This window comes from Odocoileus virginianus, chromosome 27 (assembly GCF_023699985.2).
Source record: "Odocoileus virginianus isolate 20LAN1187 ecotype Illinois chromosome 27, Ovbor_1.2, whole genome shotgun sequence".
Lineage (NCBI taxonomy): Eukaryota > Metazoa > Chordata > Mammalia > Artiodactyla > Cervidae > Odocoileus > Odocoileus virginianus.
In genome coordinates, this window is record NC_069700.1 from 4,759,594 (window position 1) to 4,785,249 (window position 25,656).

Here is a 25,656-nt window from a genome sequence, read left to right on the forward strand (position 1 = left end):
CCAGGACCGAAGGCTTTAGAAAAAGACACGTGTGTGTCTAGGATGCTGGTGTTGCTTTTTTGTTGTTGTTCTCTTCCGTCCTCTTCTGCTCCCTTTCTCTCTCTCTCTCCCGTCTCAGGCTGAACTCAATGAAAAGTTGTTGCAATAATCTCAGCTCCCAGCTCCGCCAGGGCCGAGGGAGGCGGGCGGAACACCGAGGGTGTTTTGTTAAATGCTCCGGTCGTTCGCAGGGGCTGGGACTTGATAAAAGGAGACAGTTTTCTGAAAAGATTTGATTGAAATGGCGTGTGCCAGGGCTGATGGGAGCCAGCGAGGGACAAAGCGCCGCGAATCCATGGACACTCGAGCAATTATGCCTCCACGCTGAAGGTGGATTAGCGCGCTGGAAAGAAGCATATGTTTGGCCCGGGGCGACACTTCCCCCCGGCTGAGCTTAGAGAATGGGAGCGCGGAGAGCTGCTGGACCCGGAATATCAACTATCCGCGAAGCCCCCCTCCCCAGCCCAGCCCAGCCCAGCCCAGCCAGCCTCCCCGCCCCCGCCCCAAAAGTCTGAGCGCATTTTTACAAAGGAAGGAGGAGGGAGGAGGGAGGAGGGAGGAGGGTGAGTGTTGAGAGGAGGGAGGGGGAGGAAGGAGGCAGGGAGCAGGGAAGAGGGGAAGCGAAAGTGCAAATCGGCCTAGGATTGGCGAGGATCAGCACCCAAGGCTTTCATCTGAGGTCATCCTAATGGGCGATCCATGTTGGGGGCAGAGACCCGGGGCGTGGGGGGCGGGTCACATTAAGTGGTCCTCCATTGAACCTCCCACTCCTAAGATAGTCTCTGGTCTGGGATGCTGGCTCAAACGGGTATTGGAAGGTCAACTGAACTGTCGCAACCAAACAAGGTCTTAATGAGAGTGTAAAGATTCAGATGGCTAATGGTCATTGTCCTGCTGTGGGCGGGAGCGCGGGTCCAGGCGGGGTCTTGGTCTTCTCGGTGAAAGGGAAGCCTGAGGGAGAGGTCGGACAGTCACAGCTCTGCCGAGGTGGGTTGAGGATGGAAAGCTCGGGGAGGCCTGGTGGGCGAAGGAAGGTGTGGGTCCCCAAGTCGGAGGCCCACGCCGCTCTTATCAGTTTAGAGACCCGGGCCGGGAGTCTGAAACTTCGCGCCGCCTTGGGAGTCGTGGAGTAAGAAAGTTGCCCAGATCTCGCCTCCAGTCATTAATTAAAGCGCCATTCCCGTGAAAAAGGCCTTGAAAACTCTGACCTGGAGCCTCCCAGCTCTCTCGCTCACTGCACCGGCGAGCGCAAAAGGGAAGCTGGCAAGTCCCAAACCTCTATCTCAGGGTTTTATTGCAGTTTAATTGGGTCTAACCCGGAGGAGGGCTCATGGGCCGCCGCCCAGGCCTCCCACACCCCTCCCGGCCTCCTGTGCCCCCCACCCGCGCCTGCGACCCACCCCAGGTGGGCTGGAGCCTCCTGGCCCCCGACCCAGCCTTCACCGCCTCGCCTCCCGCCTCCTACTCCAGACCATCAAAATCAAGCAGCAAGATGCTTTTAATCCGAGGGGGCGCGCGGCGGGATTTTTTTTTTTTTTCCTGGAAATTGAGCTAAGAAGGCTCCCGGACCGGCGCCGAGTGGGTACAGACCGTGTTAGCCTCCTCCCGGGAGGGATCCTGGAGCCTGGAGCTGAGATCTGGCGCTGGAGGCCGACTCCGTGCTGGGGACAAAGGCTCAGTCCAGACCCGGGGGCACCAAAAAAAGATGGGGTGGGGAGATGGATCCTGACACAGGATTTGGTAGCTGACAAGGTAAAACGGAAATTCGATCCTGGCATTAACTCTATGCCTCAGGAAAAATTCTTTTAAGCTAAGATAGTTAACTTTAGGTTGACCAAACACCTCAGATATGAATGTAAATAAATTTGTATACATATGTGTGTACATTTCCCCAAGATAGGCTGGATTTTTAAAGGGTGATGAGCCAGAACAGCTCATGAGAGAAAGAGATTGGAGACACGTGGGTCCAAAGGAAATCCAGGGCCAGGGGTCTTTCCACTTGCAAAAGTTAAGAGTGGTGATGGATGCCCAACAGAGGGAGTTGTGATGGGCAGAGGCTGGACCATAAGACTCCACCTTCAGTTTGAGGGCCTGTGTTTCAGATTGTTACTGAAATTTAACAGACAGAATCTTTGTTTCCATAGAAAAATCACGCACCAAAAAAAAAGCATAGCCTGGAATTGGGCCACTCAGAAAAATCCCTGACCTGCAGTTGAAAATATTCCCACTTCTAAATGGATGTTGGTGTGGAAAATCTAAGTCTACCAAGCACCCCCAAAGACATTAAGTTTTTTGTGTAGTTAGAAAAAGAAGGAAGGAGTGCGGGGAGAGAGGAACTTAGGAAGGAAGGAAAGGATGGAGAGAGGGAGAGAAAAAGAGAAATGTATGTATCCATAAGTATCTACTGTAGAAAGGCCCTCTACCCTGAGTTTCCTTCTTCTCTAACATAGATTTTTCCAGCAACTATGCTCAGTGCTGCCCTTTTGTTAAAAAAATAAAACTCTCTGTGAAAGCAAAGATGGTTTGACATCATCCTTTCAGGCATCAAAGAGGGAAAAAAAGTAGTTTTACACATGAATAACATTTAAAGCTTAGTTATAGGGCACCAAGGTTTAGCCTCAGATCTCTTTTATTCCCTCCTTTCCTTTTCTCAGTCATGGTCCTAAGGAATAGAATTTTTTTTTAAGTTCAAGACCTCCCCATATGCATGAACTACACAATTTTCCATTCCAATGTCCTTTTCCCTCCTCACTCTGATGGTCACCATGGGACACACTCTGATACTATAGTTCCATGGAAAATACCAATTACTTCTTTGGGGAAGGACTTAATGTTCCCAATTTGATTGCGAATGTTTCTCATCTATGTTCATAGGGGCCAGGATGAGTTTGGGCACTGCTTTTGTAGAAAGGAATCATAGTTCTCTTCAATCACACAAATTGCTCTCTGTTTGTAAATAATCCACTTCAGACTACTTCATTCCTGCCTTCGGAAAAACAGTTGAGTCAACTCTGATCATTAACGGAGCCTTGAGCTCTTAACTCCTGGTTAACTCAACAAATAATGTTTCTAAAGACAAGCTTCCAAGAGAAACTCATTTCAGGGTCAGACTCAGTTTCTCTCCCACGGTGTGTCACAAAGAGGGCAGTATCATCGTAATAAAAACAGTGGAAAGCTAAGATGGCATACCTGCAACAGCAACCACGTTTAATATAAAAAAGAATTGTTCATTGAAATGGACAAGGAGAAATATTCCTAAGCATCATAAGAAGTGACGCCGGCCGGGGTGTGAGAACTAGTGGTACCTGGTGCTCTGTGGTTTCATCCTCTGACATGGACGGTTGGGTGATGCTAGGAGATGGCAGGTGTGTCCGTGGCGTGTGTGGGTTATTTCTTCTCTACCTGCATTTTAGATTTCTTTTTACCACACAGCACTAAGAAGCGATAGGGAAGCATGGATGCTTTTCTTCAAATGCCCAACTTGGATAATCAAACACATGAAAGGACAAATATCTGTGCTCTTGCCTCAGGATGCTCCCATCTCTGCACCTGTAACTCAGAGAATGAAAACGCTGGTTATTTATGTTGTCCTTTCTGCCTCTTGGATCTCTAGTGAGTTGACCCGATTTTTATAGCCCTTTTACCAAAGCCATGAGGATTCTTCCCCTCACTTCACCTCCCCCCGACCCCACAAGTGAGTGGCTTAGGAGGGGATCTGTAACTGGGATGAAGCAGCTGTTGGCTCCATGCCGTCCTCTAACTTGATTATTCTTTGGACACGTTAGGCAAGCATTAGTGATTGATAATGACGCTAATTAACCCCTTTCCTTTCCAAACAGTAAACTGCTGCCAGCAGGATGCTACAAACAATAAATATAAAACACTGCATACATCAATATCTGTTTAAAGCACAACTTCATTTGGGCACATTTAACTGCACTGCTTTCAGTTAACAATTCGCTATTTATTCAAGCACTTCTCCAAAAGCTGGAGGGGGGATGCAGAGGAAGGGAGAGGGTTAAGAAAAGGGGCCTGCGGCTTTAAGACCACAAAATGCTGTCATACCTGTCAGCTGCAGCAAAGTTGAACTCTAATGGAAACCATGCGTAATTTTTTTTTTTAATTTCAGGTCAATACTTTTTTAAAAACTTAATTAATCCAGTTTGTTCTTAACCTATTTAAACTTAACACAAGGCTGATGACCACAGATGAGATTTTTTTCTTTGTGAAGAGGAAAGCAACTCTCCTACCTGACCTAGAATTATGATGTGTTTACTTTTGATTGAGAAAGGAAGGGGGAGACATTGTTTTGTAAAGAGTGGTGAAATTTAGATTTTAAGCAGGATTTGGGGAAACCAGGGCAAATTTGATCTGATTGTGCAAGCCAACACAACCTGAGTTGTAAAGAAATGTATGTTAAATTTGAAATTTTGATAAATGAATATTCCTAGCAAGTGAATAAAATGTATTCAATTAACTAAAACCCTGTGCACTTCTGAACTGAAGTGGAATCGACTGTAATTGATTTATTTGAAACCAGAGGTTAAGGACTGAATTAGCTAAGTACAACTGGGTATTTCAAGCCACTGACTTCTCAAATGTCAAATCCCTTCTATTTTAAATATTATTTCAGCTGCGGGGCATTGCAGTTCTGATGGTAGTTCCATCAAGAACTCAAATTATATTAATATTCGATTTTGGGGAGGAGTGGATTGGATTGTGATTTTTAAAGAGTATTGGAGAATAGAAGGGGTAATGATAACTACCAAACTGGAAGGAGCGTTGTGTTGCCATAAAAATTGGTCTTGGTAATTAGCACAACCTAGCAAGCATCTTTATCATTCAATGGTGTATCCTAACTTGAGTTAATCCAAAGAGAATCACTGTTGTTAGTATATAGGCACCTGACCTGTCAAGTAATCACCATGTGTTTTAGAAAATGTGCATTGGTCACAACAGAGAAAGCCCAAATCCATATAGTTATAAAAGTCATTTTTAATAATAACCCTTCAGATCCCCCACCCTTTAAAAGTATGCATAGCTTCTTTAAATGTATTGTTTAAAAAAAGAAAAGTGACAATATCATGTTCCTCCAAATGTCCAACTACAGAATAAAAACAACTAATTCTGTGCATTTGGAAACCATTGTTTATCATGACCTTGTCATGCTCTAACCCACTATTTCCTTCTATCTTTCTCAGGATGCAAGGATTATATTGGGTTCAGGTTTTCCAACATAACAAGCATCTGTAAATCCAGATATGAATGAATGGTATTTAATAAGATTGTTTTCGTTTTAAAATGAGTATTTATGTGTCATTGGAGAAAGAGTAGCAATGTATGGCTGTTTATGAATGCTATTGTGCCTGAGGTTAGGATCCCCCACACAATCTGAGATGCAGCCAAGAAAAACAGCCTTGATAGACACTGCTTCACTTCACCTGCTACGATGCTGTGTGCATTTCATTTCTGTCAAGAGTATGTACAGTTAGGGTTCATTCGCCTCATTATTTTGTTACATCTACGTTACAGTTAACCAGTCTCTCTAGGAAATAATAAATAACCGCTTTAAAAAACAATTGCTGCATTGCGAGCTGAGGATACACTTTCCATCTGAATTTTTTTTTTCAAACCCACCATTGTTATGAATTCTCCGGCTTTGGAAAATAGAATTTAGACTCCACCAACTCTCGTTCGTCTGTCGAGATTGATTTTCCCCTGCCTTCCATAAGGAGATTAGAAAGCCAAAGGCTGCAAAATGGACACTGTCTAATGCTTTCTTCTTTAGTCCTTCAGAATGTCAAACCGGAAGAACAAATGTTGAATCCCTTCCAGTATGTATACCTAGACACTTTTCCTATGACCTCTCCTGTGAATCTTCCAGCTAACCACCTCCACTTTCTTCTTTAAAAAAAACATTTAAAAAATCCTCCTTACTTCCAAAGCAAAGACTTTCCAAGGCAGTTTACACAGGCTCAGAATTCGCCATTTTTCACATACAGGAAGTCCTTTCGGTAAGAGCTAAGTCAGGTCTGCTGGGGCAGGACCCCCAGCCCACCCCCTCATTCCCTCCACCCCAGGGAACGTTTTGTATTTCTTAAAGGTCCTAGGAGGAGCCTGCGTGGTGACTGAAAGGGGTGGGTGGGCATTTAGGGGCTGGAGGAAAAGATTCTGGGAATCCACAGTCCTTCCCAGTCCCCTCTGCTGCCTCAAGAGCTACTAAGAACAGCCCAGTAATGAATTCATCTCTAAATGAAATATTAAAATAAATGGGAGGCAATTTGCCCTCTGTGTCTCTGCTTTACGTACATTTCTGCCACTCTTCCCAGAAAACTAGAGCCAGTTTTAGCTCATTTGCATGTCTTAGCCACTGAGAAGCCAGGGCAAGTTAAGTGAATTTTGAAGTGGGTATTTCCTTTGTGCTAATGAACCAAGAATTTAAATTTCAGTTATCCTCTGAGACAGATTCCCAAGTAGTTATGAGGGGCAAGGGGGAGGTTCCTCTGGCCTGTTCTCCATCTTCCTTGCCATCCTTTAGGGTTTGGCTCTGAAGATTTTATATTCTGGTTTTCAAAACACAAATGAAAACCTAAAGGGTCAACATAAATAAAATATAACTTTATTTTTAATAATCAAATTAATGTTTCTAGTAAGGAAAAGATAGTATGTCATTCCTTGAGCAGTACACACAATCTTTTATCCAAAAGAATACATTGGGTTTTATTGTGTCATTTGTCTGAATACAGACTCAGTGGAATATCTAAATGATACCCTGCTCTGAACTCCAAGTTGAAAGTAAGTTTTTATTATACTTAAGGGAAACAATGGGTTCAGCTGCTTATTGCAAGGAGCAATTGCCAGGGGAGCGTTAAACTCAATTACTGTAACCATACTGAATAAAAATACTGCCGAGAACAAAAATACGCCTGGGCAAAGACAGCCACTGGATAAAAAAGATCGACATAAAGCGTATCAAATATTTATTTATCTGGGCAACAAAGGACTATGATACATTGACAGGCATGAAAACTACTGCCAGCACAACTCAATACAATGCAGCTATAACTGCTTCCAAAATGGCCAGTGAAAATACAGAATACCCAGGCGGTCCCAAATGTTTGAAGTTCTTTGAACAAAAAGAGAGAGAAAGAGAGAGAGAGGAAAACATCCCTAACCCTTGGTTTAAAGACAATACTCATTTATTGCTCAAATGATGCTTTTAAGGGAGGACAGTGGAATAAAATAAACTTTTTTGCTTTTCTCCCCCACAAAAACATAGAAGGGTTATCAAACCACTCAAGTTAAATCTTTCCAGGGTCCAATATCACTTTTTTTTTTCCTTTCAGTTCAATGAAAAGCTAAATGTAATACTATAATTATTTATAAAATTTTATTTTACTTCTTAAAATTTGTTCAGCTGTTTCATTGTCGTCTTTAACATGCTACAACAGGGCTAAATTCATGAATCCCAGAGGAAAAAAGAAAATCCCCCAAACCTTGAATTCCTAAATAAGTACCATGAACCACATGAAGAACTAATAGGGAAGATTCAAAACCCACTAAACAAGAGGTAAACGAGATCACCAGATAAATAAAAAAAAAAAAAGGCTTAAAACAGACTCACCATATTTACAATTCCCATTAAATTACACATAAATAAATATATACAGAGACGTGAACACTGATTCCCTTATAGAATTGTGAATCGTGTTGCCAGAGAAAGTTCAAGTTAGTCGCTTTACCTTGAAGAGGGAAAACTTTTACAACTGAAGACAAGACATGGAACTTCGAGTATCTGTGTTCAAGTTTATTCACAATACTGATAAAAATGTCATGATCCTTTTTGCCTTTTTTTTTTTTAGTATGGCTACAATCTGAACTGAAATATGTAAGGAAGGTGGTGATTCCATCCCGTGAAACTCATAGAATTTTTTTTTAATTTTTACGTTCTTTTTTTCTAAAAAAAAAAAAAAGTTTTTAATTTTTTTGTTGTCTTTGTGGTTGATTTGTTGGGTTAAAAAAAAAAAAAAGGTTCACAAACTCGGACAGAACTTTTCTTTGCTGGCTTCACGGCCTGTTGGATTCTCTTAGGCTCCACGCGGGGGGCAACGGGGAGGTGATGCTGATGGGCGGTCGGGGCCGGGGCCTGAGGGGTCGGCCCTCTCGCCGGGGGGCGGAGCCCCGGGCCCCCGGGCCTCCGGACCGAAGGCGGCGGCGGCAGCAGTAGCAGCAGTGGAGCGTCGCTGGTCCCCAGCGCTGTCACCTGCCGGCGGTGGGCGGTGGGGGATGGAGGTGCAGGCGCAGGCGGACGGGCGGCGGGCGCGCGCGGCGGGGCGGGCGGGGAGGGAGGAGAGCCTCACTTTCTGTGTTTCTCCTCTTTGTCACTGCTTTTGGCGCTGTTGTCCGTGTGGCTGTTGGGGTTGTTGCTGAGGTACATTTTGTCCATGGCCTTGAGGGCCTCGGTGAGATAGTTCTGCAGGGCCGTGACCGCGGCGCACACCGCCGGGCTGCCGAAGCCGTGGGAGATGAGGTTGAAGTGGGTCAAACAGCTCTGGATGCCCGGCTCCAGGATGGGGTTGGGCCGCGAGTTCCCCAGGGGCGATCGGTCCTGGGCCAGCAGGTCGGTGAACTCCTTGCAGATCTGTCTGCAGCACAAGCAGGACAGAGAGACCGGGGGTGAGGCTCCGTGGGAGCAGCACCAGGAGCGAAGACAAGACCTTCCTCCCTGCCGCCAGCTCCGTCTGCAGGACAGCTGACCTGACTCAGGGGTGCAGAGCCCCAGCCACCTCCCAGGATCCATCCACACATCCCCTGCTCCTTCAACACTTCCACTAACGTCCCCCTCTCTCCTTCCACCTGTGTGTCTCTCACCTCTCAGCTGCACCAAGTTTTTTTTTTTTTTCCTGCGGTGCCCTGTGGCATGTGGACTCTTAGTGCCTGCACTAGGGATCGAACCTGGTGCCCCCGGCAGTGGAAGCACAGTCTTAACCACTGGACTGCCAGGGAAGTCCTGAACCAAATTTTTCTAACCCCCGTTTCTCACTCACACCAGGCATCCCTGACATAGGAAAACACTTCACCCATTGAGAGAAAAAGGAAGGTGGTAGGAAGGGCAGGGAGTCAGAAACACAAGCATCTCTTCCACAGCCAATAGCCCGCACCCATCAGCTATCCGGCTCAAAATACTACAGAGACCCTCTTCCCTGACCTTCCAGCGCAACCTCAGCAGTCTGAGGTCTGGGGGCATGAACTCTCCATTCATTCACCTTCAGATCAGGGTGGGTGTGGACAAGGAAGGCAAAACCTTTCCTTGGGATTGTTTTACTTTTAAAAAATAAAAGGCACTTCAATACCCAAGTGTGGGGATAATTCAGTGGTTTGGAGAAGCAGAAACAGATATTTCAATCTCCCTTGCCACCTCCTTTCCCATGCATTCCCTGCCCCGCCCCACCCTGCCGCCCGGCAAAAAAAAAAAAAAAAAAAAAGTCTAGGGAAAACTGTGAGTGTGGGTGTGCCTAGGAAGCTAAGAGAAGAGGGAAAAGTTGAAATGCCCGCGATGAGGCCTACAGGGGTAGCTCACTCTCTGAATCTGGGAAGCCAGGACTGGCTGGGGCCTTCCCAAGGTAGCAACAGCCTTTGGGTGGGGGCTTTGAGTAGGGGGCTTCACGGGGGGAGGCAGAATGGAGAGTCGTGGCAGGCTGCCTCCCCCAAGGCCAGCTGACATCTCCCCAGGCCAGAAAGTGCCCCACCAGAGGCCTCAGCCTCTGCCCTCTGGATCCGAGCCCTCCTGGGACACTGACTTTGATAATTATGGGCTTCCAAACAAGCCTTTTAATTTCCAGAAAACATATCAAAACAGTCATTTTCTTTTCACACACCACCTGGAGAAGCCTATTCAGCCCAGGCACTGATGGGAATATAACTTGGGCCATTTTGAAACCGATTTGACATCTCGCCTGTAGGCTAGAACTTGTGGGTGTGTGTGTGTGTGTGTGTGTGTGTGTGGCATTTTTGAGGAGGTCGAGAAAGCAAGGCAAGAAATGGGAGAAGGGATTAGGGTGGAAACTAGGCCAGCTTCTGACCTGAACATTTTGCAAGCCACTAGCTTAATCCTTGCCCTTGCAGAACCTATTGATAAGAGACAAAAACTGACTCAGGCAAGTCTGTCCACTCATTTACGAACTTGGGTTCTGGTTTTACTGAAATAACATAGTCACAAAGCCACACTCAGCTTTCCATCACATCCCCACTATACCCCATTCCCATACATGCTATTTTTTTTTTTTTTGTTAATGAGAAGGTAGGGCAGAAGGGAGGGGAAAGAGGGAAACACACACTCATAATCTTCCTTGTATTTCCTCTCTAAGCTCCATCATGGTTTATAAGATTGTGTTGTAATTTCAGCATTTACAGCAACAAAACTGATTAACACAAAAGGTAAAGAGGCCAAAAGTGAGAGGAAAGATGATTTTGATGTTTCTCTTTGACAGTGAGACACAGAGACCCTGAAGAGGTAAATGTCTTACTTTGTAGCCAGAAGCATGTTTTTTCTTGTCACTTGCTCATTGGGATCGGAATGTTGTCGGTTGAGAAATTCAGCTACTGCTTTGGCAGGAAATTCGGTTTCACACACATACCCAAAGTCCCTGGCTAGGTGGACAGCTTCTCCTGGCAAGAGGAGGAAGGAGAGGGCAAGAGAATGAAAAAAGCTGGGATCGAGACTTCCAGCTCCCTTATTTTCTTAACCCAGCTGTTGCAGGAAACACAAACGACTTGTTTCCCCACTTCAGGCATTTTCTTTCCTTCTCTGTAGGATCGAGCAGATGCATTTCTGCTCAAAAATGGCCAGTTACCCTAGAAGGCCAAGATGATTTGAAAATGTAGATTCCATCACCTCCCCACCCAGCCTCATCCCCCACCCTGATGACATTCTCCCACCTTCTCTTTTAAAACCTTTCTTGTGTTCTAGCCTCACACCTATCAACGCGTTCATAAAATGATATTCATAATTACTCCATGAGCTTTTCTGCAAGGGAACGACTACGGGTTTACATTTTAACTTTATCGCATATAATTATCTGTTCATCCAAACCGATTAACCAAGAGGATTTGAGGGTCACTCCACTGAGTCTGTCTGTGTTGTTGATTTTCGAATCTTTGGTTTTAATTTCCTGAACCAGTTGGTTTTTACTGCAGGGCTTCCTGCCATTAGCTCCAGCTCCGGAAGAACGCATGCGCCAATTAGAGCATCAAAGCCCTCTCCGCGGAGCTTGTTTCCATAAAATGGAGCGGATCACAAACAATAACAGTTTTCCAGAAACTGCCTCCCTGCGATGGGACTCAACCCCCAGACCCATGCACACTCTCCCACTACACCCAACATCACTACTAACTATTTTCTTTGCGTATAATGCTTTGGGGGTCTGAATGGTGGGTTCCCAGGGCACCGGTATTATTTTTAATACAGTGCTACTGTAGATAAGTTTCTGGAACTGAACAATTGCTTATTCCTTAACAAGTTATCATTTTTGACACCATTAACAAATGGTTCACAGGATTTCTCCTCAAATTTGTGTTTTTAAATATTTTAAAAATTATTTACAATGCAAGAACCTGAATTCAGTTATACAATATCTCTTCAAATACAAGATATAAGTAAGATAAAGTACCATCTTTAAATATAAATGGTGGTTTTGAAATCTGCCCCATAACTTAAGTTCCTTTTTTTCCTATTGGCATGAGACATTTCCAACAGGACACAAAGGAAAATGCAAGAGAACTATACATTCATTCCAACACACCCAAACTTTACCCAATTCAGTATCAGACAAACTTAACAAGGATCTAGAGGAAGTAGGAATGTGACTACGGTAACTGGACTGTGCTGTATATTGAAAGGGAGTGAGGACAGGGTGAGCTTTTGTTTTGAGGGGTTAGAAGCGTGTGTGTGTGTGTGTGTGCGCGCTTGCGCTTAAAAAAAATGGCATGAGAAACTTTTTGCAATGCTTATTTCTTTTTTCTTTTCCTATCCAAATAACTCAAAGTCTAAAACTGTTCATTTTTCTTCCTCTCCAGTAGAGAAGCACAATTAAATGAGAGATAAGGGAGCATATGTTTGGAAAACAAAAACCTGAAAGGGCATATAACCCTGAGCTTTCAGGATGGTCTTAAATCAGGATTCAGGTCAAAGATTCCCAAATTAATTCAGGAAGTAATGGTCACGCATTTCTCAAACGCAGATGTCAGAGTAGCTTAAGTGATTTACTGCTGAGCTCCATAAAGGAGACAGGAACTTGAAGAGTATGCAGTTCTTAAATTTTCACATTGTTTAGGTCAAACCTGGGCAGGAGGGGGGTGTAATTTTGTAGCAGAGGGGAAGAGGAAAGGAGGACAGGACTAAATGCAAATAGTTTTTTCACAGGCAAGAATTCCGTTCACTTGCAGCTACGTTCTCTGGAAAAAAATGAAATTGCACAATTGACACAAAATATAACCAAACATCTGGCCCCTGAATAGCATCCACTTTCCCAGGAGAAACTTCCCTTCTTGTTAGCAAGGGAACTCGCTTACCCTCTACTAGTGATGTGAGCAGGGTGACATTGGCAGCTTTACGCCTCCCTGCTGGCAGATTTAATCCTATTTTGTCCAGTTTTTCTCTTAAAGATCTTCCTCCATTTTTAGACTTCGCCCTGTTTCACAAATATATGTGAGAAATGGATTTAGAAAACATCCAGTTGCTCTGCATCCCACTGTACTCATTTTGACAACTTCCTAAAATGTGCTTTTAAAAATTAAGGATCCTGGCCCCAAGATACATAACGAAAGGAAACCTGGGAAGGAAAGCTCATAGGAGATGAACGCTTGCTAGACTGTAAAGCGCCCCCTGTGTTCACTTATTACTACAACTATGGTGGCAGGCTGGAAGGTTTTGATTTCCCAACACTCTAAAGAAGAACCACAAACAAATAAACACAGTTCTCATCTCTAGGGTGTGAAAGATTTTTGAGTTCAACTGATTACTGTATATTTTCCCTGTTGTTACAATCACACAAATCCCAGTGGGGTCTTTAAATTGTCTTTGCAAGATCTGCTGCGAGCCTGTTCAGAGTAACCAAAGTTATCATCACTCTCAGGTTTCTTGCTCTGGCTTCAGCCCCAGTGGGAAATTCATTTCACCAACTGTTTACATGCCATGTCACCAGCCTAACTGGAAATGTCAAAAGTTGATATCAGCCTTTACAAATGTCACTGAATTCAGAAACAGTGGAGGTGGTTCTAAATAGATGTCTAAATAGACTCCCATAATCAGAAAGTGGTTAAGATAAGTTGTTTAAATAAAACAGCAAATTAATTAATTTCAGATTTTATTCCCTACTCAAGTGCTCTTTAATTGTGTGGATTAGATTATACTCCCCTAGGTAAACAGTCTCCAATACTGGGGATGGGGGAAGGGGTAGGAAAAGGCAGCGGCGGATTTAGATGTGTCAGTGAAAGATTACTGAGGAACAGCAAATGACTGTGAAGGAGCAAAAAAAAAGAGTGGAACAGCTGATACTAAAATCTGCCCAAAAAATGGTTCTGTAAGCCTTTGTATAGGATATACCCATCACAGCAGAACTCTGGGTGTATAAATAGCTATATAAATACAAGTCAAAGAATGAAGTTTTGGGCCCACTTTCTTATTAAAAACTAGAAAAAAGTAGAAAATATCTAGGACCGTTCAAGGTAAGACCCACCACACACAACCCTGGGTGGGACCTCCGAGAAGTAAAAAGCCCACAGGAGGGAACAAACTGCCCTCAGGGAAGGTGCTTCACCTCGCTGACCCTCATAAAATCTTATCAAGGAAACGAATCATTCCAACCTCGCGCGCGTGAGATGAGAATTCCTGACCACGTAGGCAACATGTAATCGTAGGTAGCGACAGCACAAAACGCACGTAACCATGCCTTGCACGTAACCGTGTCTTGCACGCTGGCTGGCACGTGCGGACGCAGCGCCGCCGAATTATTAGCGCAAGCCCCTCTGGCCCGTGGGGCCTGGGGTGACAGGGACGCGGGGGCGTGGCGCGCTTACTCTAAAAGCATCGTCTTCCGCTTAAAACCCTATTCAAAGGCCTCAAGCCCTCTGTAATCAGAGACCCTGCATGGAGGCAAGGCAAAGTGAGCCGCCCGAGATGAAGTTTTCCTAGGCCTGCAACGCGGGAGCGAGGAGGGAACAGGCGAGTGCACGGCGCCCCGCGGCTGCCGGTGTCGGGACTGAGTCCGCCGCAGAATGAGCTGCGCGTGCGCGCGGGGAGGGGCAGTGGGGCGGCCGAGCGCCCGGTGAGCGCGCCGCGCCGGCCGCGCGACCGCGAAACGACTGAGCGCGCGCGCGCGGGGAAGCGGCAGAGTGCGCAGGCGCGCGTCGCCTCGCCCCGCCCACCCCACCCCCAGCTCCCACCCACTCGGTTCTACGCTCTTTCTCCCCGCCCCTTTCTTTTCCCTGGGAGGGCGGGCCCTGGCGCGAGGCCCGTGGCGTCACCGCCCCGGCGCAGGCGCAGTGCTTCCACCCGCCCCCCTCTCTCTCTCCACGGTCGCGGGGCGGGGCGGGGCGGGGCAGCGCCGGGCCTCACCTCCTCAGCACTCCGCCCAGCAGCGAAGCGTTGAGACACTCGGGCGGTGAGAGGCGCCGCTGTACTTCCGCCACCGTGACCTTGTACTTCGAGGTGGAGCTGAGGAGCGAGAGGCGACCCGGAACTGAACAGAAGACTTCGTTGGGGTTCACGACGCCGCCGAAGAGGTTGTCCTTGTTGATGGGGATGGCGGAGACGGCGTTGCTGTTGGACTTGGACAGGGACACGGGGCCTGCGGAGAGACATGGGGAGGCCGCGTGTGGGCGCCGGGGAGCCCTGCGGGGCCTCGGGCCCCTCGCCCCAGGCCTGCGCCGCCACCAACCCCCCCTCCCCCCACCCGCTTCTCCTCCAGCCCCGAAAATCCCACGGCTCCTTCCCCACCTGCCCTAGGCCCTCCGGCTCCATTTCTGTCGGGAGTGGAAGCCTAAGTCCCTTGGCGCGTCCCCCCGGCGACCCGCCCCGCCAGCCCGCCCTGTCCTTCCGCCGGGACCCCCTCGCCCTGTAACCTCTGGGGTACTGTCTAGAGGTGCTGGTGAGGCGGTGACCCTCTCGGCTCTCTCAGCATCGGAGGACGCTGGGCCCCAGAGCCGAGAAAAAAAGCCCCGTGTGGACTCGGGGTGGGGATGGGGTGGGGCGAGGGCTTCTTCAGTGTTGGGGAGAAACTGCTCAAACACCCATAATTAAAATCAGCCAAGAGTCTCCACGGCTAAAGCAGCCTGTAAAAATGAGCATCGCAGTCATGGCACCCAAGCCGAGAGAAGTGGTGGATTCAAGTTGTCACACAGCGCACACGCCCCAGCCTTTTGATAAATAGTCCTCCCCCCACCCCTTACGTTTATCTGTGAAAAGGAGTTTTGGAAATCCATGCCAAGCCCAGTTTTGAATTGAGGGAAAAAAAGAAGGATAAACAGGCCTTCCATGGAATACTAGTAATGTGTTCTTTCGAGGAGCAAAGAGTTAACAGTCCCTACGCTTAAGCCCCTTCTTTGGGGGAGGGGGGAGGATATATTCTTATTAGTTAAAATCACAAGCTCTTCATTGTTGGATTCCCCCATACTTGGGGGGGGGGGGGGATTCAAGGCCAGCAGGAAGTGGACCAACACGTTACATTTCTAACACCAATATAATTCAAGTGCATTCACAACCATTTAAATACAGTATGCATTTGTATTAAAATTCCACATGGAGACATACTACATAATACATGCTTATCTCAGTCCTCTCTCTTTAATGGGGATATTTTAGATGTATTGGGGGGGGTCTCTAGGTTTTGGATAGATCACTTGTGACATTAATAGCTCTGGGGAGGCTAATAGAGACAATAGGAGTTAAACGAACTCTTGAGAGATTACTAATAAAAGAGCCAATTATCATGTCGACTTGGAAAGAGCATCTCTTAAGATTTATCCCTTGCACATCTAATTTGACGTGACAAAGACTTCACAGATGCAAAAATGAAACTTTAAACTCGCTAACAATATGCTGATTGGGGTTAGAAATGAGAACAGTTTTATATAGCATCATCCTCTGGTGGTGCCTAGAATCCTGAAATGTAACGTTGCCACTATAACCAAGAAAAAAAAAAAAGCTGCTGTGAATAGCATTTAATCCAGTAAACTTTATTTTACTCACTAAACGCAACATAAATTACAAATTCATCCAAATCACTTGACACTTTTAAAAAACAATTTCTGCTCAGAACAATTATGCTAATAAACTTGACATCTTCAAGAGGCTCATTTTAACCAAAAGCTAAATTTTTGCTAACCTAATTCACAAAGCTTAAAAAACTCTTCAACACCTAATGAGAGATTCAATATAAGAACTTGAAAGTTTTTTTTTCCCCCTCTGCTAAGGAGTGCTGTCTTTATCATCTGCCCCCATATTAATTCTGAATTACTTGCACTGTTTTTAGCATTATACAATCCCTAACACTCATGGCCACTCAGGCAGTGGATTAACTAAACTGTTAAAACTGTTTCAAAATTGAAATGCCGCTTCCAAATCTGCTCAACTATTACACATTTCATGTGTTTGTCCCGATATCATTTAACTAAGTTAAATGATCAAGTCATGAATCAGAACAAAGCTAGCCTGTTGCCATTACTAAATCATTTAAGCATTGCTGTTCTATGCCTATCTATTCGCTAATTCTGAGCCTTTAGGAAATCCTACTTGAAAAAAATAAATACACCTCTGCAAGTTCTTTTAAATAGCACTATGCCTGTAAGGACATGCTTGGAATGCAGAAGGAAATGGCTTACCTTTCTTAATTACAGTTTGATCTGGGATGTTAATACCCGGGTCTTCTACATGCTGCAACAAAAGGATACACATGGATGTAAGTGTATAATCAAAACAAAAGGAAATGAATATTTCTCGCAAGATAGGGGGAGGGGAAGGTGTAGAATCGAAATCCCCCCTCCCATCTGGTGACATTTATATATAAACATCTCATCTTGGCTTATTGGAATTTGGGGCTTTGCAGCTCAAGAGGTTTCACTGTACACCCACGGCCAATTTCTGGACCCCCAGCAAATAATCCACATTTGAAGGAGGTGGGAGTGGGGAACAAAACTTTCTTTGGAAATTAAATCGAGTTTGGGAACACCTAATCTTTCTCACAGCCTGCAAACAACCTTTCAAAATACACCTAGCTTTAGTTTGGCGCCTCAGCGGCTTCGGACTTCAGCGATTCCACTGTTCAGGCAGCAAAAGCCAGAGAAACACAATAGAAATGACAGAGGCGGGAGTGGCCTGGGTGTACTGGAAACGTTTTAGGTGATATGATAAAGAGCAAAAACATGTATATGCACCTTCACTTACAGAGAAACAAACAAAAAAATTTTAAGGACTACTGTCTAAATAATTGAGTATCAAATATCAAATTGGATATGAAAACTAAAAGGGGGGGGGAGCCTTTGAGGTTTCCCTGCTGTGTCCAGCAGCACATTTGTTAGTGTGGGCTTCTTTTTTCCTTTTTTTTTTTTTTTTTTTTTACAGATGGATGGGTATACGTGTGTGCTACAGTCAAAACGTGATTAGAAAGTAAAATGAAATCATGTTTTCTAATGCAGAAACTGACAGGCAATATAATGTCTGGCTGTGTTTACAAATTAGCACCAGGGCTGCTGAGATAGAAGATTTCGCAATCGTTACCAAACGCAGGCATTACCATTTAAAAAAACTATTACTTCCTTCTCCAGTCTTTGTCCAACAATAATACTGATTCGAACATTTTCCATTCTGTCTTGGATTTATGCTCCTGTTAATTGTGCCTGATCGCAATGATTCCGGGTGGATGGTACTAAGTTGCTTTATTACAGGTTTTATTATACTCAATGCTCTCATTTGTAACTTGCCTAAAGTGCTTCTGGATTTAAGTATAATTAAATTGAGAAATGTTCAGAAATGACTACTGCTGCAGTTCTTGTGTTTTAACTATATGGGGAAATATGATCCCTTTATGCATGCACCCTAAACCCATAAAGTAAATGTAGTGTGGCATAATACTTTTATTTGTGTTATTTCTAGACCTTGTCCATACAGGGAAGACTGTTAAGTTTAAAATCCCACTGAGATATTAATGATTAAATAATTTTCACCATCGATTTGATTTTCTTAAATATTTGGCGGTCGTTCTCATTAAAGGTTAACTGTTGCAGCAGTGGGAAAATTGAAAACAACCCTTTTCCTGACCCAAATTCCTTTGAAAGAATTTTTTCTTAAAAGGTTGGGGGAGGGAAGGGGAAGAGCAGCAACTGGGTTTCGTTGTTTTTATTTGATCTTTTGGTTAATTTCTCCTATAGGCCAATTTCACACCAAGAGTGACTATACAGGTGTTAAGAATTCACACCAGCCACTTTGGAATTTTTTGCAAAGTAGAGCAATTCTAATTCACAGTAAGTTTAAAAAGCTTGCAACTTATTTTGCAATTTAAATATTTCCAAGGAGCAGACTAGCATCAGGACTGAGAGACTCTTCGGGAAGGGGAACTCAAAGGGTCACAACTTCCAAGTTTGTTTTTTAATGGCCCAACTATTCCTCCTCTCATTTTACTTTCCAAGAAATGCACTGTGTAATATGTTTCTAAAAACATGTATGAAAACACACACATATGCACGCACACAAGGCTTACTAAACCCCACATTGGATCAAATGCCTACTTTCCTGCTTTCCATGCTAGGCTGCTAAACATAACCAACAAATTTCGGTGATTAACTAGGCCAAATGAGAGATGTAATAAATTTTCTATTTCCCTATGTAACTTAAATAATGTTTTAAATTCACCAAGCAAGCAGGTAAGTTCATCTGACCATTTTCTTTGCAATCTAATGCAGTAATCATTAAACTGTCAACGGACATATTGCTGCAATATTTGATGCAGTAATTTGAAATAGCATTTTAGCAAAAATCACATCCAGATACATTTCCTCTCCAAAGAAAAGCAGCATTAACAGAGCCTTTACAGCTTTAATAAAATTATTGGCTTGTTCTAATTCCATTTCAGGAAGGTTGTGAGGAAGCCATAAATATGTAGAATTGAAACAGAGATGCTGGTTTAAATTTAATTTCAGAAAGTATTTTCAAATTATCAATAGCCTGGCTTGCATTGCCAAAGAGTAAATGTGCTAATACCATGCTTATTTAGAAATCATCGAAAACTGCATTTATTGATAACTGAGTTACAACTCAAAGAATGCATTGCCCAATAGTCTCAAAACATTAAAGTAATATGGGGGTGTAGCAGGTCCTGATGGGCGTTGGGAACCCAGCTAATGATTTATGAGGTCAGCACTTAGCACCCCTAGGAAGAGAAAAAAGGCTGCATTTAATGTCCTCCTGTTCGGATTTGCTACTTAGTATTCTTTAATCAGGGCAGGGTATACACGTAACTTTCAGAGACCCCCTAGCACTCATAAAATCCGGCCAAAATAATTTTCTTCGTGTCTTTTACACTTTCTTTTAAATCGCCAGGGCATTTAAATGAGCTCTTTTGATCCACTCTAACACGTCTTTCAGGGCTGGGAGAAACCCCCACGTCAGACATAGCGGTGGAATCAGATCCTCTCATAATCGAAACAGTTGACTGTCGCCGAGAGGGGAAGGTAGCGTCCACGGTGACACTCGTCTGATTTATAAACGGTAACGCAGGCATTGTTTGAAGGAGCTCTGCGGACCATTGTTCTCCCGGCCGAACTCGCAACTACTTTTGAATCTTTGGCGTGCGGTTGTCTAGGTGGCTCCTCAAAGGGTCCACCCGATAAAAGAAACGCAGATTTGGAGAAAGTAAACAGCGGGGAGGAGGAAAGCCCAGTCCCCGGGGCTGGACGTCCCAGGGGGGTACCCTTTCCTGGGCGTGGGTGAGCGGGGACCGCGTTTGCTCTCCCGCCGCCCGCGCGCGCGCTTGGCCTCTTACCGGCACGTCCTCGATGGCGTGAGGTAAGGAGTGGATCGGGAGGTCTCCGAGTCCGGAGCCAAGCCCGTGGGGGCCGTGCAGGAGGTCCTCGTGCCGCCGGTAGTCCCTTCGAGGATCCAGGCCCGACAGCTGGTGGGGCAGCCCCCGGTGCGTGTGCAGGAGCCCAGACTCCTGGCTCTGCCTCTGACCCGGCCAGCCCGGGTGCTGCGGCTGCGGCTGGGCGTGCAGGGGGTTCAGGCTGTAGGGGTCGTTGACGTGGGAGTAAGGATCTTGCGACTGGGGGTAGATAGGCTGGTAGGGCGGGGGGAAGTAGGGGGGCTGGAAGTCGGCATTGGGGGTATGGGACAGCGGCGGGGCGCTCGTGTAGGGAGATTGACCTACAGTGCCCAGCTGGGGCAACCGTGCCGTCCCGTTGCTGGCGCCGTCGTGACGGTCCTGGAAGAGAGCGAGGCCAAGGGGAGAGAAGTCGGCATCAGGCGTCGGGCCACTCCGCCAGGCTGCATGCGAAACCGCCCGGCCCCGTCCTCAGGCCTCTGGGAAGAACCAGCCCTCCGCGCGGCTTTGTTAGAAAATTCTCCAAAAGCGAAACGGGCCCTTCCTTCCCCAATCGCAGGGAATTTTCGCCAGTGCCAATCGAGGGGGCATAAGAGACTCTCCTTAGGCATTTCTTGCAAAAGGTGGGAAAAGGCAGAAAAGGGCCTCCCGGACTACAGCCCGCTCAGCAGCAGAGGGAAACCTCCCTTAAGCAAAATTAAAATTCCTAGTAAATATTAAACAGCCAGAAGCGGCCTTTTCTCTGTCCCTGGATTTGAACCTGCCTGCCACGGCGTTATTGTTTACCCTGTTCCATTTATTTGGAGGGGGGAAAAATCATGCCCATTCAAAGACTATTACCATTTCATGACTATTTAAATAGAAACATATTTCGTAGAGGGGCTGTAAGGAAAGCTATCGTTTAAATTACCAGCTCAAAGGTTTTTAACTGCGGGATAGGGGGCTGTCTTTTCCGCTTCCTCACTTAGGAGCCTTTTTCTGGACAGAGTCGATTTATGAAAGCGACGGGGAAGAAGGGGACGTCAAGCCAAGGTTTAAAATGCAAAGATTCAGCCTTATGTTGGGTTAAAAGAGAGGTGCGCCCCGGAGCGGAGGCCCCCGCCCCTTCCACCCCAGCCCCAAAGGGCAGAAGAAACGCCTGACTTCTGTTCCTCTATTGCAATTCGTTTGCAAAACAAGCGAACGGAGTTGATTCCAGGGAATGCGAACCCTCGGAGGTTCAGCCCCGGGCCCCGGGGGGAAGAAGGGGCACGCGGGCAGCGTTTTTCCTGCATCCGGATTAAGCATCAGATGTTGAGAACGTCTCGGGAACAAGTGAAGAGGCGAGGAAATACAGATGAACGCGGAGAGAAAACACGCTGGGGAAGTAGCGGCGAGGTAGGCGCGCGAGCCGGGAGAGGTTGCGCGGGGGTGGGGGGGGGGTGACCGCGTGCGACTGAAGGATGGAAGAGAGGGAGAGAAACGCGGAGGGGGGGCGCGAAATGCAAACGAGGAAAGGCGGGCGCCCTGAAGGAAAACCGGGCGAGGATCCCGAGGTCTCGGGCCGCTCCGCAGCCCCAGGTTTCCAGACTAGCGATTCCTAAGGAGGCAGGGGTGGGGGTGGGGATGGGACTCACCATAGCTGAAAAACTGTGAACTAACATCTGCGAAGAGTCTGGGGTAACGAGTCAGGGTGAAAAACGACAAGCAAGCGGAGAGCCCGGCTGCCCCGCCGCCCGAGCGCGCCCCACACAAAAGGCGCCCCGCGCCACCCAGGACTCCGGTCACCGCGCCGCCGCTCCCCCGGGCGCCGGAGCCCCGCTCTGGTCCATCCGAACTTGAACCACCGATTCGAGCGGCGCCTTCAGCTGGTCGAACCCACGGTCTCTATCCTGCCGCGATCGGGTAGGATTCAAAGTTCCTTTAAAAATTGGAAAAAAAAAAAAAAAACCCGAAAAGGCAAAAAAGCAAAAAAGAAGTGTGTGTGTCTGTCTGTGTCTGTGTGTGTGCGCGCGTGTTCCTTAATCCGTGTCTCCCCCTCTTTTCTGAGCCGCGGCTTCGCTTGAGCTTCTAATAACCGCGCTGGGCAGCGTTCCTGGAGCCTCCTAATAGCAGATATTCATGACTATTAATATTACACGAATACTTAATAAGGGAAGAATGCCTGGAAATCGAGCGTGAAGCGGAGAGGCAACTCGCGCCGGAGCCGGCTCTCAATGCAGTCCATTGACGGGAGCCTCAGTGTAGCAAATCGGAGGTGGGGAGAGGCAGCGCGAGAGACAAAAAGCGGGCGAGAGAGGGAGCGGGCGAGCGCGCGGGGGGCCGCGGCGCGGCGGCTGGCGAATCACAGGGAAGGGGCAACATTTTAAAAGGTTGCAGGGCAGGCCAAAGCGAAAGAGAAAGAGGGAGACGGGGAGACCGAGCGCGAGCGCGCGGAGAGGGGGAAGAGTGTGTCTTGCGTGCGTGTGTGAGAAAGAAAGTGTGGGCGCGAGAGAGGAGCCCGGAGTGGGGAGAGGGGAGGGCGAGCCCGGGAGAGGGGGAGGAGGAGGGAGGGGAGGAGGGGGAGGGGAGGGGGCCGCGCCGGAGCGCGCGGAGGGGGAGCCCGGGGGGAGGGGGAGGGGAGAGGAAGCGAGCGAGGACAATCAGACCTAAAAGGCTGGGGCAGACCTCGGCATGCCGCGGGGGCCGCGCGGCGCGGCCGGGCGCTCCCGGGGACCGCGGCCGGGCGTTCGAAGGGCTCTCGGTCCCCGAGCTGCGGCCGGCCGGGCCTCTTCGGCCGCGGGCTCCTCCGCTCCGCAGCCGGGCCTGGGGCGCGGGGTCCGGCCGCCCTCCGCCGCGCGGCTTCTCCATGACCCGGCGCCCCGCCCGGGACCGGCTCTCCCCTGGGCCGCCGCTCTCTTGCTTCCCGCGGCCTCCGGGGACCGGCCGCTCTGTGCCGCTGGCCGCCCCGCCCTTGGCTCTCCGGGGCCCGGGCTCGCGAAGGAGGGGCGTGGGGGAGGGCACCAGGCCGCGGCCTGGGGCGCGCAGAGACGCGAGGCGGCCCAGCCCGGGCGCCGCTGGCACGGGCTCCCCGCTCCCGGCGCAAACCCGTCCGACTGGCTGGGCCACTCCCGCCCGACGCACCCCCGGATGACACGGTTCGCTCTCCCCCGACCGCCGCTGCCAGTCTGCCCGCCGGGGTGTCAGAACAAGCGGCACCTCGCCTCCTGCATGTCCCTGCAGAGCCCGGCATAATTAGACAGCCCCGAGCCGGCTCGGAAACCCGAAATCCCTGCTCCGGCGCTCGCCACCGCAAAGTTGTTGAAACAGCCTTCACTCTGTTTTCTCCTCCTCTCTCTACTCTCGCTTCTAGTCTTTTTTTTCCCCCTCCTTTGCTCTCACTCACACGCACATGCACACGACGCGCCCCCACAGGGTCACCACTCTGGGGGTGCAAGTTCATCGCTTCCCACCTAGGTCCCCCGGGCGCCTCGCACCGCTTCGGACCCCGCCCGCCGGGGCTTTCGGCCTTCGAGAAGGGGATGCCCGAGCCCCGGGCCACGGTCCGGGGAGGTTTAGGAGCCCTCTGTCACCCCGACCGGTCCGCAAAGGGACCCCCGGCCCTGAAAACAAAGCAACTGGTCTGACATGGAGTCAGTCTCTGCGCCCCGCGCCAGCCACGCCACGAGTGCCCAGCTAAGCACCCGACCCCTTGGCATGTCACTCCGTGCCCCATTCACAGGGGGAAGGAAGGGCGAAACAGGAGGGGCTGGGAAAGGAAAAAGAACTAAAATAGTCCATGGAAAGGAGAGGAGAAGGGGACGGGGGACACTTCGTTCACCCAAGCCCAGGTTCTCATTTCACGTGAAGACCCCCGCCGCGCCCGGCACAGACCTCTACGCTCCACATTCCCAGATCCAAATGCCAAAGGGGGGGGGGGGGGAGCCAAAGCCGGGACTGCCACCTACTATTTACGTAGGTAGTCTCTGACGGCGTCCCCCTCCCCAGCTCTCCCTCCCGTGATTCATCGGCTCTTTCTAGCGGGGGGCTAGAAGAAGGCTGGGGCAGCTGCCTCCAGGCCCGTGGTCCCAGGGCTTCCCCGGCTGCCCCATGAAGCCGAGCTCCCGGGACTGTGGGTTTTGAAACCGGTTCCAAGGCGGCGCGCTCTATCGGCCGGGCGGGCTCCGCGCACCGGAGGCTGTGGGCAGCCCCGCCGGGATTCCCACGGTCACGCAGCCGAGGGCGCGGCGGCCAGCAGGCTCCCGCCTCCACCCCCAGGGATGCGCCGACCCAGTAGCACAGAGCGAGAAGCTGCCTAGAACTTCTCGAATAACGCAGGGTACTGGAGGAAGCCCCGCAGCCGTTCGGTGGAGGAGTGCTCCCAAACTGAACCCGCTCACGGGGAGGTGCGCCCCCGTTCAGAGCGCAGGCTGCGGGCCCCTTCTCCAAACGGGAGGGGGCCTTTTTAGAGCGGGCTGAGTGGAGGAGTGATAGAAAGGAAGGAAAGAATGAAGAAATAAAGGAAAATGTTAGAGATCAAAGACAAAGAATTAAAGAAGGAAAGGGGTTTTCCCTTTCTCACTCTGGTGACCTGGGCCCTTAGAAGCTCGTTGGAGAGACAAGCGGAGTTCACAGACGCCTGCCCAGTTGCCAGTAACCACTTCAAAAACCCACGCTCGTCTATCTTTAGCCACACTCAAAACTGGTCCGGAGAAAATCGGGGCGGGGCGGGGGGAGTGGGACAGGGGGCTGCGAAGGAGGAGAGTGAAAGAAGGGAACGTCCTCAGCCTTCCTCGCCGGCTTCTCCCCTGCGCTCTTACGGCAAATCGGAGAGGCGGGCGCAGCGCCGGGCAAAGTTTGTCCCACCCGCCTCTCGCAGCTGGCGGCGAGGAGAGGAGGGAAGCGGAGCTCCGAGCCTGCAACCGCGGGAGAGACTGCGCCCGCGCCGCGCTTACCTCGCAGTCCTCGTACTTGATGTTGTCCGTCAGTTTCCAAAGCATTTTCATGGATCGGCGTGAATGGATTTGGCCCCTCTCCGCCTCGCACCCAAGTGGAGCTACTCTCCGGGTAAGCGCAAAGTGCCGGCTGCGGGCGGCGAGCAGGAGGAGGGGGAGGGCGAAGAGGAGGAGGGTGAGGAGGAGGAGGGTGAGGAGGAGGAGGCGAGGAGGGAAGGAGCTCCCGTGTGCGCTCGGAGATCTCCCTCTAATGGTAGAAACTTTTCCCTTTTCCTGCTCTTTACCAACAGCCTAATCGCCTCATTAGCATATCAACAATAGTCCAATTGCTCGCCAGCACCACAATCTGCCGCCGGCCGCTCCGACCCAGGTATAAAGGCCTCTGCGAGCCGCGAACTCGCTCCTAGAGCGCACGCCCGCCCGGGAGCCCACGGAGTCTCCCCTGAGCCCCGCAGCGCGCCGCTGAGCCGGCGCCCCTGGCCCCGTGTCGCCCGAGTCGTCTTCTCTCTCCTCTTCTCCTCGTCCCTGCCCTGCTCACAGTCCGAGCGGCCGCTCCCGGGACCCAGCTCTCCCAGCACCTCTCCCCCATCCCTGCCTCCACCAGCGGTTCCGTCCTT

General features: G+C 48.9%; 1 protein-coding gene across 2 annotated transcripts; it reads right to left on the bottom strand.

Moving 5' to 3' along the window:
- Nucleotides 1-7,002: 7,002 nt before the first annotated feature.
- Nucleotides 7,003-25,172, bottom strand: TFAP2A (transcription factor AP-2 alpha). Of its 2 annotated transcripts, none has more exons than XM_070457014.1 (7): nucleotides 25,040-25,172; nucleotides 20,073-20,507; nucleotides 16,918-16,969; nucleotides 14,654-14,885; nucleotides 12,610-12,728; nucleotides 10,566-10,707; nucleotides 7,003-8,684 (listed from the first exon to the last, which is right to left on the bottom strand). In XM_070457014.1, the coding sequence occupies exons 1-7, from the start codon at nucleotides 25,088-25,090 to the stop codon at nucleotides 8,396-8,398; spliced, it is 1,320 nt and encodes a 439-aa protein (XP_070313115.1). In that variant the 5' UTR covers nucleotides 25,091-25,172; the 3' UTR covers nucleotides 7,003-8,395. The 2 variants fall into 2 exon arrangements, with proteins under 2 accessions (XP_070313115.1, XP_070313116.1); XM_070457015.1 differs by lacking the exon at nucleotides 25,040-25,172 and adding an exon at nucleotides 21,743-21,864.
- Nucleotides 25,173-25,656: the final 484 nt, after the last annotated feature.

Bases quoted from the DNA above. Each gene is read 5' to 3' on its own strand.
- TFAP2A (XM_070457014.1), bottom strand. From the start codon at position 25,090: ATGAAAATGCTTTGGAAACTGACGGACAACATCAAGTACGAGGACTGC. The intron at 20,508-25,039 runs GTAAGCGCGGCG...GCTCTCTTCCAG, and splicing joins TCAAGTACGAGGACTGCGAG to GACCGTCACGACGGCGCCAG. The intron at 14,886-16,917 runs GTAAGCCATTTC...GTCTCTCCGCAG, and splicing joins TCAAACTGTAATTAAGAAAG to GCCCCGTGTCCCTGTCCAAG.